The sequence below is a fragment of the Mobula birostris genome, chromosome 12 (genome assembly GCF_030028105.1).
Source record: "Mobula birostris isolate sMobBir1 chromosome 12, sMobBir1.hap1, whole genome shotgun sequence".
Classification (NCBI taxonomy): Eukaryota; Metazoa; Chordata; class Chondrichthyes; order Myliobatiformes; family Myliobatidae; genus Mobula; species Mobula birostris.
The window spans coordinates 68582934-68600633 of record NC_092381.1 but is presented as its reverse complement, the minus strand read 5'-3'; the positions used below and the strand labels follow the sequence as shown (position 1 = coordinate 68600633).

At 39.6% G+C, this 17700-nt stretch overlaps 1 protein-coding gene across 1 annotated transcript in view; it reads right to left on the bottom strand.

Moving 5' to 3' along the window:
- Nucleotides 1-17700, bottom strand: part of trmt1l (tRNA methyltransferase 1-like) — an 83630-nt gene that overhangs the window by 33137 nt on the left and 32793 nt on the right. The window contains exons 8-10 of the mRNA XM_072274008.1: nucleotides 17389-17468; nucleotides 7283-7532; nucleotides 4259-4471 (exon numbers count right to left, since the gene is read on the bottom strand). Of these exons, the coding sequence (XP_072130109.1) occupies nucleotides 4259-4471; nucleotides 7283-7532; nucleotides 17389-17468 (543 nt within the window). The remainder of the gene's footprint in view (nucleotides 1-4258; nucleotides 4472-7282; nucleotides 7533-17388; nucleotides 17469-17700) is intronic.

Sequence of the window (17700 nt, the reverse complement as noted above, 5' to 3'; positions counted from 1 at the left end):
CTTGTACTCCAAACACAGGCTCCTGTCCTGACCTCTCTTTCTCCTTCATCTCTGTTACTAAAACCTAACCTGACTCCTAATTCCCTGCACTGTCGCCCATATCTTCCTTATGAACTTACAAAGCAACTAAGTCTGCACCATGACATAGATAGACATTGCAGCTCAGCGCCATCTTGGCTTGAACACTGGCTCCTACCCCTGACCTCCAACTCTTTCTCATCCCTGTCCCTAACACCTAACTCCCCACGCTGTCCCAAAAGCTATTGCTACAAACTTAAAAATCAATTGCTATTGTAAAAAATGTCATTGTGAAAACAGAAGAGATTCAGCGAGCTAGGGACTTTCCTCCTTGGAACAGAGCAGGATGAGAAGCGACTTGATAGAGGTGCAGAAGATGATGAGACACGTGGGTAGAGCGTACAGCAGCACCTTTTGTCCAGGGTGGCAATGACCAAGACAAGAGAGTATCAGTTTAAGGTGAGTGGTGGACAGTTTAGGGGAGATGTCAGAAGTAGTTTTTTTTTCTTAAACCACAGAGAGGACCTGGAACCCACTGCCGGGGCTGGTCACAGAGGCTGATCCAATAGGGACAATTAAGAGACTTTTAGATTAGCACACGGATGTAAGAAGTTGGAAGGTTATGGGCTATGTTGGAGGGAAGGGTTGGATTGATGGGGGAGCAAGGCTAATGCAAGTTAGCACAACGTTGTGGGCCTATGTTCTGTTATGTAGGATGAAGAGTTAGTAATGTTGAAGTTGCAAAATGTAATCAAAATAAAACTAAAGAAATTCTGGACACAGGATCAAGAGGATTAAAGATAATATAGCTAAAAGCTTTAGAAAGTGCTGGTTTAACTAAACCTGCACCATAGTGGCAAATCTGGTGCATTTAGTATTCTGCCACACATTGCCTAAAATAGTGGTCACCAACCTTTTTAAGCCCAAGATCCCCTACCTCGACCTCAGTGAAAGGCAAGATCTACCTACTAAATCATTTAGAGAAAAAACAGCTCAGATAGTACTTCCAATTTGAGGCCTTTTATTTGGGTGAATTGTATTTGAATTACACAAAATACTTTTGTCAAACTTTCAAATTAATTCAAACAAGAAAACACTGTAACTAGCATATCAAACAGGCCATAGCTGTCTTTCTTTAAGAATATTACAATACTTCACACCTTTAATTCTAAGTTTCATTATCTAATTTTATTCCAATATGAAAAATAAATGAATAAAAATTGACTGTTGCACTCAGTGTGATGACTAGGGCTGAATACTTTCTGCTAGTTCCCTGAAATTTGGCTCATAACTACAGACAACCAGTCTGAGATGGTCTGTGAGGTGTAGGGTTGCCAACTGTCCCGTATTCCCCCGCTAAAGTAGAACGTTCCTATGAAACCTTTCATGCCGAAATGCTTTACGCCAATGAAGCAATTTATATGGGAAAAAATTTTCAGCGTTCCCAGACCCAAAAAATTAACCTACCAAATCACACCAAATAACACATAAAACCTAAAATAACACTAACATATAGTAAAAGCAGGAATGAGATGATAAATACACAGCCTATATAAAGTAGAAATAATGAAGATTAAGCCAAAACCGATTCATGGGGTTAAAAAAAATCGGCACATCACGCATGCGCACACAGGCGCCTGCGCCAGGCTTCATGGTCATGTTAGTCTTTCTCGGGGTAAACACAAATGTCCCGGGATTTGACTGCTACTTTTGTCTGTTATAGTCATAGTCATACTTTATTGATCCTGGGCGAAATTGGTTTTCGTTACAGTTGCACCATAAATAATTAAATAGTAATAAAACCATAAATAGTTATATAGTAATATGTAAATTATGCCAGGAAATAAGTCCAGGACCAGCCTATTGGCTCAGAGTGTCTGACCCTCCAAGGGAGGAGTTGTAAAGTTTGATGGCCACAGGCAGGAATGACTTCCTATGATGCTCAGTGTTGCATCTCGGTGGAATGAGTCTCTATTTGGGAGTGAGAAAGTTGGCAACCCTAGTGAGGTGTCTGTCAGTAAGTCAGCTGCTGTACTTAGATTTAATAATTTTCATCTGAGAAAATGCAATTTCACATAGATAAGTTGACCCGAAGTAGGCACTGACTTTTAGTGGTATAAAACCAACGTGCACACCGCACATTGCTGGGGCCCCATCAGGAGTAATTGCAACCAGTTTATGAATGGGGTTGTCATTTTCACGGACATATTTTTTAAACTCATTGTAAATATCCTCACCTGTCGTTCTCTCGTTTAATTACAAAAGAGTGCGGAAGTAAAATCCTTTGTTGTAAAATCCTGGAAAGCCATTCTGACAAATACAACATGCTGAGCTGTTTGCATTACATCCAGGGATTCATTGAACTGTAGTGAAAAATATTCACGTCCTCTGACGGTGACACTACCCTCCTTGTCACTGTTGCAGGGCCAAGCAGTATATTATGTATTGTGGTTGTGATGCCGTTTTTGTTTTTAAAGTCATTAAAACAGTCTCTGTAGTAATGACCATTGCTTCCTTGAATAAATCGCCATCTGTAAAAGGCTTCTTGTGTTTAGCCAAAAGGTGACTTACACAAAATGATGCTTCAATAGCAGACTTATTTTGAGCAGCATGTTTTGTGAAAAACGATTGCTGGGCCTTCAACTCCGATTTCAGCTCCTCAACTTTCCTGGCACGAATTGCACTCTTTGGGGGGTAGGTGTCTTTAAATTTCTTGTGGTTGGTGTTGTGGTGCCGCTCCAGATTCCCTCCTTTAGTCAGTGCTTGTGTTTGGTGGCACAACATACATAAACACTTGACTTTCACCAAGGTAAACAGAAATTCCTCTTCCCATTCTGGATGGAATTTGTACGTTTTTGCCTTTTTTTGTGGAGCATCCGCCACGCTATCAGAATATCACGAGCAATTGCCGATTGCGTTGCCTCTGATCTGAGCCGACATTTACAATACAGGTGGCACCTAATTAATTAGCTGGTTTATTTCGGCTTTTTTTCTTAAAGATGTGCTGTGTGCATCCGGACTACCGCTGCACCACTACATGCTTCGCGGCCCGGAGGTTGAGGACCACTGCCGTATATTGATGTTTGCGACAGTCTGTACTCTTACCTAATCTGATTGGTCACTTTGATGCAGCACAGGCTACGCTGAAAATGTGGTGCATGACGGGGGAACTACACACATGCGCACTGGGCAGAAAGAACGGAACTAAACCCCCGCAACCCGGAAACAATCTCTCTTCACAAACAGCTTTTTAGCAAAAATATTGCTATATTACCATTATCCTAATTAGTATTACTTTTATAATGCTCACATTACAACAGTATTTTTGTATTTATTTTTGATTTTTCTTCAGGATCTACTGGGAAAGTGTCAAAGATCGATCAGTCGATCGCGATCAACGGGCTGGTGACCCCTAGCCTAAAAGATACCAGAATGACATCTGGATACCAAGTGTTTTAATAAGGATTACAAAAGTGTGTTGTATTTCCTAGAACTTGAATGCTTAGGACATAAATTGGATTAAAATCTACAATCTATTAAAGAACCACATAGTGGTCAATGTGCACTATTCTTCACACTGGTTGGCAGTCAGAGCCAACACCTTAACAGGCAAATGAAACTTCTTTCTGAAAAGACTAACAGATGCTATCTCAAAAACATATTTCCTATCTGACAATGATAGATACATATTGCAATTAAATTGTATGGGTAAGGGGAAGAATAGTGTTCGGCTACAAACGGCAGAAAAAAGCTCAAGATGCTAACAACTCCATTATTGCAACTATGTTTCATTAATGAGCTGGATTTTATCAAGCAGGGTCCCTGCCTCCCAGTCCCCACCATAACAATTGGCTGGACCAAAGAAACGTCAGCCCTGGAAGTTAAACATACCCACAAGAAGAAACTTCGAACTTGAGTAACAGGGTTACTGCTGGTGCAAATATTGAGCTTTGATTCAGTACTGTCATCTCACAGTGAATGTATTTCCATCTGTGGCCATAGAGGTTACTCAAAAAGAAGATAGTTAACTATTTTATATTTTAGTAACAGAGGGTGCGTACATCTTTGATATTACATTCACTTAAATAACAGCAAATTTTAAAACGTCTTGACTTGAAAGGACTTGTTCTTCAAAAGTATAGTATAGAACTGATAATCATTTCCTGAACTTGTTAAGCTACTAAGGAGGTACTCTCCAAAAACCTTGCATTTTTACAAGAGATATTAGTGAACACATTACCTTGCCATTGAAGCGATGACCATTCTGGCTGCCACTTCTTTATAGTATTCTGTCCGGACAATGTGGCACCCATAGTGGCGCATGGTGACATTTAAGGCTTTGCAGTACAATGTGCTGATGTCAGTGGATGTCACAGAAACAATTCCAAGATTCCTCACATTTCTGAAGGCAGCATCAAAGTAATTTATTGCTGTTCCAAATGGGTCAAGGTGTCTATCCCAAGACAAAAGTAAACACAATCAGATAGCTGCAATTGTAATATCTGCCATATTCATTACTGAACAAAGGCAGAAGAAAAATATTTTGCATTATGTTTTACACAGCATATTATTTCAGTAGTTCTCCCCAATATACTCCATCTTCCAGATGGGAGGTAGGTCAGGACAGATTTCTGCAGGGGCATTCCTACAGGGCTTTTTGTTTGAGAGCGTGTGACAAAACTGGTGATAATTTTCTAAAAAATTCACACATTTAAGCAGAGATTATCATTGATCAATAATTGTGTATATCTTAAGAAAAAAGGGCATTTACATGTATAACAGAGACAGATTGAAACAAATGAAGCACTTTAGAAAACATGCCCAAAAATATCAAATTTTTCAATTGTCTTTTTTTTTTAAAAAAACATCATTTCTAAATAATATTTTTATATAACATAAAAAACGAGAATGTAAAACTATAAACTTTGGTGCATATTCATAAAAGATAAAATAAAGGAAAAAATTCGCACTTTATTCTCAGTGTGACTTGTGTTGCTGCACGGATGATGAGAAATATTTAACATCTGGATTGTATTTGGTTGTTTTGAGAGCTATGCATTCAGCACTAGTTTCAGCTGTAAGTCTACACCTATAATTAGACTTGACCAAGTTCATTATTGAAAACAATGATTCACTTGAATATTTATGGAAGTGGTAAGCTACATACCAGTATTTCCCATTATTATCACTGAATATCCAGTGTTGACTCACAAACACCCGATGAAAAAAATACATAAACAGAGCAAAACCAATGTCAATTGGCCCAACCTTTTACAATCTAAATATTGATGTGTATACCAGGTCTGTGAGGATTTCAAAATGTATCATCCAATGTCATATGTTCTGAGAACCATCTGGCTGGCGCCAAGCCAGTGTGAGACATTTTCTGTGAAAGCAGCTCACTGCTTTTGGCTTGTAAAGAATCATTCGCTGCTTCATTTGGCAGTAAGGAGATTAAGATGTATCTTTTTATTATGGTTGGGGTTTAAAGAATCAAGGGGTGGCACTGGATGCCATGCGCCAACAAAATTCTTGCATGCCATAAGTTCATTATTCCTGCCATAGAAACTTACAAATGTAAAGCAACTTTTAATCAACACACATTGATGTTGCTCTTGATTCAGCGCATATGGATGCCGAAGAACAAGAAGTAACAATGAAAATATTTTGCTGGCAAAGATACAAGGGTAAAAAGGTAAAGGCTCAGAAGAGTGCAGAGGTTCAGTAAACTAATTTAAAGTGAAAACAGGGCCTAGTCAATTGTAATGCAACACCAGCAATTAAATCGTCAAAACCCCAAAGCAAAAAAACAAGGATCTTGTGTCTCCAGTAATTCCACTTCTACCTACTCCTGGCCAATAGAACACACAGCTCCTCAGCAAGGAATTGGTGATACAGACACTAAAAGGTTTGCCTTCAGCCTAGTTTGAGCTGAAAGTCTTTAAAACATTTCAGACCCATTGGGGAGAATTTTAGTTTCCACATGGCATAAGAACTCAGCATGTACCCTGTTTCATTTGTTTTTAAAGGACAGTAAGACAGTTGGCAGATCCAGTAGATTACTCCTGCTATGTCATTAAAGACTGATGCAGCAAGAATTCTCAAAGTTCCAAAATCCCAGTTCTACTAACTGAAAAATTGCCGATCTACAAAGCTTACATCACTTTGAACACAACCAGGAAAAAAAGGAACATATTTACAGTACTACCTTCTCAAAGTATAATTTTGTTTAGATTCCATGAATAACCAGAATGGAAGTACTGATAGTAATCAATGTAGTTAACCTTCTCTGAGCTCAACAAGGCAGAGTGAAATACACATGAAAATTATGGGCAGATCCAAAATAGGCTACATCTGCCTGCAATAAGAACATTTTTCCTTCCTCTACAGCCACTTCATCAACAGAGATTTTCCACAGCATTTGTCAAATCACACAATTTGGGAAATAGACCTCTCCAATAATTAATGTTTGTCTGAATATTTAACTATATACAGATGATTTTTTTCTGTATTCTAAGACTTGCTAAATGCTTTAGACCATGGTTCATTTGCAATACTGTCTAAATAACAATGATAACTTTTTCCACATGTATGGCTATTGCAATCTTTTGCAAATTATGAGGTCGCACAATCTTAAAATTTTCTTTAGAGACAGGCAGTAAGTTTCTACCCCTGACCACTCTTCAGGGAAGTGCAGTCAGAATTCCTTTTCAGCAGGAAACCAGGGGAAAAAAAATGAAATACAACAGGTTGACTAAAGCAGGCTTAGAACAGTTTGTCCCTCTGACTGGATATATAAGACCACCATGAATATAGCTAAAATACTTCTTTCGAGTTGGATCTTTCAGTACTGGAATCAGCCCATATTTTCTTCCACCTTCCTAAGGGTCCTCCAATATGAATAGCATTTCATTTTCTACCAACATTTCCTTGAAGGAATTCAAAGAATTCTATGACAACAATTTGTGATCCAAGATCACTTAGTACCAAATTGGGCTACTTCCTAAATTTAGCTCACAATGTTGCTCAGCACATGCTTTATTACAAGCTACAGAAAAAGATATATTGCAGCCCCAGTATTTTGTAGCAACAATTTTGTTGCAAAATCCAACTATTACTAAAGAAAGAAATATCTTGTCTAGGAAGTACAGACTATTGGACACTCTAAAGAAAAATTAAAGTTTAAAATTTATTCAGGTATGTGAAGAGAAAACAAAATCATACTATTTTCCTAAGTATTGATATTATGATGCATTTCACTCACATGAAGTCAAATGCTCTCAAATGCATGAGTACATTGGCATCCATTTGTGTGACCTCAATAATACCTAAAGTATCCTCATTTTCCTCAACCTCATCTTCGTCCTCTTCCTCCTCTTTTATGTTCTTTACCACCTTCATTCGATTTAGAAGACAATTTTCTCCAATCATCTTCACAGATCCCTCATTTATGTCATTTATCGTGACTTTCACTGCATCTCTCAGGTGCTTTGCCCACTGCAACCCCATAATTCCTGCAAAAATAAAAGAATAATCCACAAGTATTTCAGAAGAGATAACAATTGTATTGTTGAGCAGTCTGATTATGCCATGATAGTGGAGACTGTGGGTTGGACATTTTTGACCAGCTTAGGAGGAGGCTAAACCAGCTTAGTTGCTTTTAGAGTCATAGTGTCTTACAGTAGAGAAGCAGGGCCCTTGGCCACGCTAGTTCATGTTGGCCTTGTTTTCTGACTAGTATCATCTATCTGTACCCATACCACAGCCTTCCATTCCTGTCTCATTGATGTACCATCTGTAACGTAATATTTAAGCTTCTCTTAAATGTTTCAATTGAACCCACAACTACGACATTCCCTAACAGCTCATTCCACACTTACACCACACTGAGTGAAGCAGCTTCCCCTCAGATTCCCTGTAAATATTTCACCTTTCACGCCAAATCTATGACCTCTAGTTCTAGTCGCATTAAATCTGAGCAGGAAAAGGAACTACCTGCATTCATCCTATCTATACCCTTCAAAAATTTTGTATAACTCTGTAAGATTTCTACTGATCTTCCTGTGCTTTTGCAAATAAACTCCTACCCTAATCATCCTTTCCCTATAATTCTGGTGTTCAAGTCCCAGAAACATCCTTGTAAATTTTCTCTGCACTCTTTCAAGTTTATTCATATTTTTCTTATAGGTAGGTGACCAGAACTGCACACAGTACTCTGAATTTAGTCTTACCAATGTCTTTCGTAACTTCCACGTAACATCATAACTCATGTGCTCAGTGCCCTGATTTAGAAGGGACAATGTGCCAAAAGTTCTGTTTATAACCTACCTACCTGTGATGCCACTTGCAAAAATTACGGCACTTCAGTGCATTATCATTCACTGTGTAAATTCTACCCTAGTCTGTCATCTCAAAGTGTAACACCCCACATTAATCGGTATTAAATTCATCTACTATTTTTCAACTCACTTTCCCTGCTGGTCCAGATCACGTTGCAAGCCTTCTCCATTATCCATTTTGCCCCCAATCTTGATGTCATCCACACATTTACTGATGCAATTTACATTATCATCCAAATCATTCACACAGATGATAAACAACAACGGACCTAGTACCGATCCCTAAGGCACAATACTAGTTACAGGCCTCAAGTCAGCGAAACAACCATCCATATCGTTCACAGTCTCCTCCCCCGAAGCCAATGTTGAATCCAATTCACTACCTCCTCCTAATGCCAGCCTCCCCGTGGGATTTTATCAAAGGCCTTGCTAAAGTGCATCAGCCTTCCTTCATCAACCTTCTCAGTACCTCCTCAAAAAACTGTAAGACCTGTCATGCACAAAGCCACGTTCCCTATCCCTAATCAATCCAAATACTTATACCCTGTCCCTTATAATACAGTACAGTAACCTACTTATGACTGACATCGGGCTCATCAGCTTATAATTTCCAGATTTATTCTTAAGACCTTACTTAAATTATGGAACAACAGAACCTACCTTCCAGTTCTCTGGCATCTCACCAGTAACTAAGGACACTTTAAATATCTCTGACAGGGCCTCTGCAATTTCTGCACCAACCTCCTAGAAGGTCCAAGGGGACCCTAGGAATTTATCCACCTTAATTTGCTTAAAAACAGTAAGCACGTCCTCTTCTGTAATCCAGATATTGCTCATGACATCACTGCTGTTTTGTCTCACTCTAATAGGCTCTGTGTCTCGCAAGTAAATATAGGCGTAAAAATTGCATTTAAGATCTCCACATCTTTATCGACTCCATGCATAGATGACCATGCTGATCTTAAAGAGGACCAATTTTCTCTTAATATAGCTATAGAAGACCTTAGGATTCTTTTTTTACCTTGTGTGCCAAAGCAACCTCATGTCTTCCTTTAGCACTCTTGATTTCTCTCAAGTGTTCTCTTGCATTTCTTAATGTCCTCACATGCCTCATTTAATACTACATACTTGCACTTGTAAAATACCTCCTTCTTTTTCTTTACTAGCGCCTCAATATCCTTTGATAATCAAGATTCCCTTAAACTGTTAGTCTTGACTTTTATTTTAGCAGAAACATATAGATTCTGTACTCCCAATATTTCACTTTTAAAGGCCTTCCACTTACCAAACATTCCTTTGCCAGAAAACAACCTACCCCAATCCATGCCTGCCTGATCCCTTTAGAAGTCTTCAAAATTGGCCTTTCTCCAGTTTAGAATCCTAACCTGAGGACCAGTCCTAGCCACCTTCATTATTATAAGACCATAAGACAAAGGAGCAGAAGTTGGCCATTCGGCCCATCGAGTCTGCTCCGCCATTTTATCATGAGCTGATCCATTCTCCTATTTAGTCCCACTCCCCCGCCTTCTCACCATAACCTTTGATGCCCTGGCTACTCAGATACCTATCAATCTCTGCCTTAAATACACCCAATGACTTGGCCTCCACTGCTGCCCGTGGCAACAAATTCCATAGATTCACCACCCTCTGACTAAAGAAATTTCTTCGCATTTCTGTTTTGAATGGGCGCCCTTCAATCCTTAAGTCATGCTCTCTCGTACTAGACTCCCCCATCATGGGAAACAACTTTGCCACATCCACTCTGTCCATGCCTTTCAACTTTCGAAATGTTTCTATGAGGTCTCCCCTCATTCTTCTAAACTGCAAGAAATACAGTCCAAGAGCGGACAAACATTCCTCATATGTTAACCCGCTCATTCCCGAAATCATTCTAGTGAATCTTCTCTGTTCCCTCTCCAACGTCAGCACATCCTTTCTTAAATAAGGAGACCAAAACTGCCCACAGTACTCCAAGTGAGGTCTCACCAGCGCCTTATAGAGCCTCAACATCACATCCCTGCTCCTATACTCTATCCCTCTAGACATGAATGCCAACATTGCATTCGCCTTCTTCACTACTGACTCAACCTGGAGGTTAACCTTAAGGGTATCCTGTACGAGGACTCCCAAGTCCCATTGCATCTCAGAACTTTCAATTCTTTCCCCATTTAAATAATAGTCTGTCTGTTTATTTTTTCTACCAAAGTGCATAACCATACACTTTCCAACATTATACTTCATTTGCCACTTCTCTGTCCATTCTTCCAATCTATCCAAGTCTCTCTTCAGACTCTCCGTTTCCTCAGCACTACCAGCCCCTCCACCTATCTTCGTATCGTCAGCAAACTTAGCCACAAAGCCATCTATTCCATAATCCAAATCGTTGATGTACAATGTAAAAAGAAGCGGCCCCAACACTGACCCCTGTGGAACACCACTGGTAACCGGCAGCCAACCAGACTAGAATCCCTTTATTCCCACTCTCTGTTTCCTGCCAATCAGCCAACGCTCTATCCACGTATGTAACTTTCCCGTAATTCCATGGGCTCTTATCTTGTTAAGTAGCCTCATGTGTGGCACCTTGTCAAAGGCCTTCTGAAAATCCAAATATACAACACCCACTGCATCTCCCTTGTCTAGCCTACTGGTAATTTCCTCAAAAAATTGTAACAGGTTTGTCAGGCAGGATTTTCCTTTAAGGAATCCATGCTGAGATCTGCCTATCTTGTCGTATGCCTCCAGGTACTCTGTAACCTCATCCTTGACAATCGACTCCAACAACTTCCCAACCACCGATGTCAAGCTAACAGGTCTATAATTTCCTTTTTGCTTCCTTGCCCCCTTCTTAAATAGCGGAGTGACATTTGCAATCTTCCAGTCCTCCAGAACCATGCCAGAATCTATCCACTTTTGAAGATCACCGCTAATGCCTCCTCAATCTCCACAGCTACTTCCTTCAGAACACGCGGGTGCATTCCATCTGGTCCAGATGGTCCATTATCTTGAAACTAATGGAATTACTATCACTAGATATAAAGTGTTCCGCTATACACACTTCTGTCACGTGCCCCGTCTCATTTTTTAAGAGGAGATCCAAAATCGTGCTCTCCTCAAGTTGGGACCTCTACATATTGATTAAGAAAACTTTCCAGAACACAACCCCACCTAATCTACTCTTTTTACAGTATGGAAGTCGCAGTCAATATGGGGAAAATTAAAATCACTTAATATCACAACTTCATATTTCCTGCAACTGTCTGTTGTCTTTCTACAAAAGTGCTCCTCTAAATCCCATTGACTACTGGGAGGTCTATAACACAGTCCCTTTAACATGGTCATTCTTTTTTTCCTCAGTTCCACCCAAACTGCTTCAGTGGACGAGCCCTCCGATATGTCCTCTCTGCACTACCGTGACATTTTCCCTAATAATACCACCCCTTCCCCTTTATACTTCCCCTCTATCATGTCTAAAACCAACAGACCCTGGAACATTGTGCTGCCAGTCCTGCCTCTCCTGCAATCAAGTCTCACTAATGGCGACAAAATTATTATTCCACATAGGGATCCATGCTCTAAGTTCATCTGCCTTACCTACAATATTTGCATTGAAATGGATGCAACTCAGAACATTAGTCCCACCATGCTCAATGTTTTGATCCCTATATTTGTATGTATGCTTAACATCTTTTTACCCCACAAGTAACCCCAGCTCCCATCTCTCTAGAACTCTAATTTAAATCTCCACCCCTCTGAAGCAGTGCTAGCAAACTTCCCTGCAAGGATATTGGTCCCCCTCCAGTTCAACTGCAAATTGTCCCATATGCCCTGTGAGAGAGTCCAATGATCTAAAAATCAGAAGGCCTCCCTTCTGTACCATCTCCTCAACTACATCTTAGACCGTATTAGCTTCCTATTTTTTGCCTTACTAGCTCATGGCACAGGGAGCATTCCTGAGATTGCCATCCTGGAGGTCCCATCTTCTAACTTAGCAGACAACTGCCTGAATTCCACTTTGCAGGAAGTCGTCACTTTTCCTAACTACATCATGCACATCACAATCTCTTGCTGCTCACCCTCCCTCATAAGAATGCTACAGATTCAGTCTAAGATCTCTGATCCTAGAAGCTAAGAGGCAACATATCATCCGGGAGTCTCGTTTTTTTTCCCCACAGAGCCTACTGATTGGTTCCCTAACCAATGAAACTCCTATCACTACCACTCACCTCTTCTCCCCCTTCCTTTCTCGGCCAAAGTGCTAAACTCCATGCTCAAGTGCTGACCACTGTGGCATCCCCCAGGTGGAACAATCCCCCCCAAACACCATCTAAAATAGTATACTTGTTATTGAGGAGAACGGCCACAGGGTACCCTACTCTGTCTGCCTATTCCCTTTCCAACTTCAGGAGATCACCCAGCTACGTACCTTATACAACCCATATGTGTTTGTTCATGAAACCCTCCCTAGTACAGTATATCAACATGTCAGATCAGGGTTCTGAAAGAGGTGGCTGAAGAGATTGTGGAGGCATTAGAAGTGATCCTTCAAGAATCAATAGATTCTGGTATGAAGACTGGAAAATTGCAAATGTCACTCCACTCTTCAAGAAGGGAGAGAGGCAGAAGGAAGGAAATTATAGGCCAGTTAGTCTGACCTCAGTGGTTGGGAAGATGATGCAGTCAATTGTTAAGGATGTAATTTTGGGGTACATGGAGGCACATGATAAAATAGGCTGTAGTCAGCGTGGTTTCCTCAAGGGAAAATCTTGCCTGACAAATCTGTTTGAATTCTTTGAAGAAATAACTAGCGGGATAGACAAAAGAGAATTGATTGATGTTGTGCACCTGGATTTTCAGAAGGCCTGCGTACAAAGTGTCACACATGAGGCTGCTTAACAAGTTACTAGCCTATGGTATTACAGGAAATATTCTATCATGGATAAAGCAGTGGCTGACTGGCAGGAGGCAGAGAGTGGGAATAAAGGGAGCATTTTCTGGTTGGCTACCAGTAACTAGTGGTGTTCCGCAGGTGTCAGTGTTGGGACCAATTCTTCTTACATTATATGTTAATGATTTTTCTTGTTAATTTTTTCTCACCAACTATCAGTGACAAACATCACTGCTTTTTGAATGTAAGCACAACAGTTGACACTATTTAAAAACTGTTCACCCCAAGCATGGTGTAGTGTCTAATGGCCACACAAGTGCACGCAACTGATGCTAGTGTGAAACTGTTTGGCAACAGTCTTCTGTATCAATTAACTTGCATAGTATTCTAAATAAATGAAGGAAAACCCAGCTATTTTCTCAATTAGTTTTTGTTCTTTAAGAGTTGTCCCAAGTAAGCAGCTGCCCCAATGAGCTGAAATCTAATTGAATGGTGCAAGGCCTTGATAAAGTGGATGTGGAGAGGATGTTTCTTATGGTGGGAGCATCTAAAATCAGAGGACACAGCCTCAAAATAGAGGGGTGCCCTTTTAGAATGGAGAGGAGGAGGAATTTCTTTAGTTAGAGAGTGGTGAATCTGTGGAAGTTTTGCTACTGACAGCTGTGGAAGCCAAGCCTTTAAGGCAGAGGTTGATAGATTCTTGATTGGTCAGGGCATGAAGGGATACTGGGAGAAGGCAGGAGATGGGACTAAGAGGGAAAGTGGATCAGCCATGATCAGTCATAATAAGTACTTAAGTTGCAATACAACTTTGGGCACTAGAAGTTGTAGGATGACTACAGGAGGTGGGAGACACCATATGAATACAAGCTCTTTATATATAAAACTGCCACAGTAGCATAGTGTTTAGCATGATGCTTTTACAGCTGGGGGCAGAGTTCAATTCCATCACTGCCTGTTAAGGATTTTGTACATTTTCCCCGTGACGACATGGCTTCCCTCTGAGTGCTCTGATTTCCTCTCGCAGTCCAAAGAGTGCTCGGTTAGTAGGATAATTGGTCATTATAAATTGTCCTGTGATTAGGCTGGTGTTAAATAGGTGGAGTGCTGGGTGGCGTGGCTCATTGGGCTGGAAGGGCCTGTCCTGTATCTCTAAATAAGTAAAAATAATAATAAATAATGAGCAACACACACAAGATGGTGGAGTAAGTCAGCAGGCCAGGCAGCATCTATGGAAAAGAGGACAGTCGACGTATCGGGCCAAGACCCTTTGGTAGGACTAGAGAAAAAAAGATGAGCAGATTTAAAAGATGGGAGTGGAGAGAGAAAAACATTAGGTGAAACAGGGAGGGGGAAGGGTAAAGTAAAGAGCTTGGGAAGTTGATTGGTGAAAGAGATACGAGGCTGGGGGTGGGGCGGATCTGATAGGAGAGGACAGAGGCCATGGACAAAAAAAAGGTGGGGGGGGGGAGCACCAGAGATTAGATTTGCTTAGATTTCCTGCATCTGCAGATTTTCTCTTGTTGATAAATAACGACCATTCTTTCTTCTTTGTAGTCTTGAAGAGCTTTAGATCACTGATTTTCATCCAGCGTACTAAGTTCATATTAATGGACAGCCCTAGTAATCAAATCACAAAGTCGCTGCTGGAGATAAATTCTCCATCATTTAAATTTACATTTTAATGTTACAGATTTTTTTCAAATTGCAAGCCAATTCCTAAATAGAAATTTCAGCAGTGTCCACAAAGACCTGTTTCACATTGAGTCAGCTGACTACCTTTAATCCAAGAATATTGTATGCTTTTAAAAATTTTATACAAACCTAGTGGATTAATAATGAAAACTACAGGTATACAATCCCCTTCATGTGTTGGGACTTTACCATCAGAAACAAAGCCCATCATGCTGCTTTGCCAGTGATCACATCCATAGGAAAGAAGGGCGAACAAGATCAAGTAGCTCCTTTCAAAACTTCACGGTGTCCTCAGTACCTTACAATAGTTGAAATGCTTTTAAATCCTGGTTACCATTATAAAGTAGGAAATGCCAACAGCTTTGTTAATGGAGGAGTAATTCAGAAACCTGGATTAGTAATAGTGGCATGAATTTGAACGTTGGAGGATTTTAGTTATTTAACTAAAGTGGTGATGATAAGACCATAAGTTAAAATCTCATCTGATTCACTAATTTTTTTCAAAGGACTTTGTCATATTTACCTGGTCTGTGTATGACTGAAGACCAAAACCAAAGGAATAGATTCTTAATTGTTTCTTAAATAGCCCAGATAACCATTCTATTCAAGAGTAATTACAATTGGGGCAATAAAGGCCCCCTTGTCACCAACATAAAATGGCAGCAATCAGCACACAGTAGATCTCACAAATAGGCAAAAATATTAATGTAATAATCTGCTGTAGTGACGTTGGTGAAATGATATGCAGTGGATTTCAGCTAATTGGGCCATTGGTTAATTGGGGCAGCTGCTTACTTGGGACAACTCTTAAAGAACAAAAATAGAGAAAATAGCTGGGTTTTTCTTTGTTTATTTGGAATACTCTGCAAGTTAATTGATACAGAAGACTGTTGCCAAACAGTTTCACACAAGTGTCAGTTGCGTGCACTTGTGTGGCCATTAGGCACTACACCGTGCTTAGGGTGAAGAGTTTTTAAGTAGCTTCGGTTGTGTGTGCTTGTGTTCAAAAAGCAGTGATGTTTGTCACTGATAGTTGGCGAGAAATAACTAGCAAGACAATTCAGACTTGTTTTGTTCACTGTGGTTTCAAGCATTCAGGCTTGGAGATGCCAAAAATAGCTGTCAGATATTACGGGGCGAACAGTTTTTAAATAGCGTCAGTTGAGAGTGCTTCTGTTATATTGTCTATGTGGGCTGATAGACATAGACTCAAAAAGCAGCCAATTTTGATCATTTTATTTTTTTTATTTTGAGTTTGTGCAGGAAGGCAGTGAAGATAGTCCATTATCTGTAATAGGTGTTGCATTGATTTTGTTCATTTACAGTCTATTCAAAGAACATGGCAGAAATGAATTCTTCCATTGATAACTATTAGGAACTAATACAGTTTTATAATACTGTAGTAGTAGTAGTAGTAGTATTGGTAGTGTTCTAATTTGTACTATATTTTATTTAAATAATAATTTGTTACTCAGTTAAACAGTAGTTTGTCTTTGTTGCCTTCGGCTAATAGGGACAGCCACTTAATTGAGCCAAAATGTACTGGCTCTGATGCGTCCCAATTAACTGGAATCCACTGTATTAGCCTGCACACAGGAAGAGCTCCCCAGTTTTTCTTTAAAGTAAGGCTATGGAAATGTTTGCATCATTCTGAGAGGGTAGATGGGGCTTTGACTTCTCAAGGACAGCACTTCAGAACGTGAAGCATTGCAAGTGTCAGTGCTGATTCTGTGCTCTCTAGTTTGTGGTACCAATTCCATACCAGCAAAAAAAAATCACAAAACTAACCATAAACACATTTCAACAAACCAATAAAAGAAAACATGAGAACTACAAGATCATTGGCAACTTAGCAAGAATTTCATAAATTTGCACAGACAATCTGAAAGGATATCAAATATTAAAAGCTAAGGTCCCTTTAAAATTTGAGTCAGTATAAATTTGGTTGGTAATAACATCTTATTTAAATGTAACTGCTTGAACACAAAACACCCAATGCATACTATCAACTTGGAGGATTTAATTTCCTGATATTTTCAACATCGCCTTTTCTTTCTCCCAAGGCACCTATGCATCTTGGAATTGAAAAACGAATATGTACTGTATGCAGTTGAGATTAGAGCAATTTGATTTTCTTTCAATTTACATTAGAAATAATATTTTAAAAGCTACCAGAGAATATTACAAAAAGGAAACCATCAAAATATTCCGACTAATTGTGCCAGTTATTCCAACTTCAAGACCAATCAAATTATAAAAGAACAGAATGGAGAATGGGCTACCTACCAGCTCTTATTTCAACAAAAAGATCTGAAATAATCACTGTGGTAACTGGTGTGGACAGACCAAAAATCCAGAGTTAAGTGTTGATAAAAATGTCAGAAAGGCCTTTTTATTGATCTTAACATAGAACAATCAAGCACAAAGTGAACTATTACAGTCATTACAAACCTGTAGCTCCAAAAGCGTCTAAACATTCCAGCGGCTTGCGCTCCTGAGCCAGAACAGCAAGAGTGCAGAATATCAATTGTCTATAATATATTAAAAAAAACAAAAGTAAGTCCAAGTAATTTTAGTTTGATAGGGATCTTCACTATGACTACAACTGACATAAAAAGGGTGGGAAATAATTGTTTAAAAGCCAAAAAAATTGTAAGCTTGAAATATGCATTTTTTTTCCCAAAAAAGGATAATTCAAAGCAGGTTAATCTACTGCAAACAATAAACCACATTAATTTGAAAATACTAGTTAAGTAGAAAAGT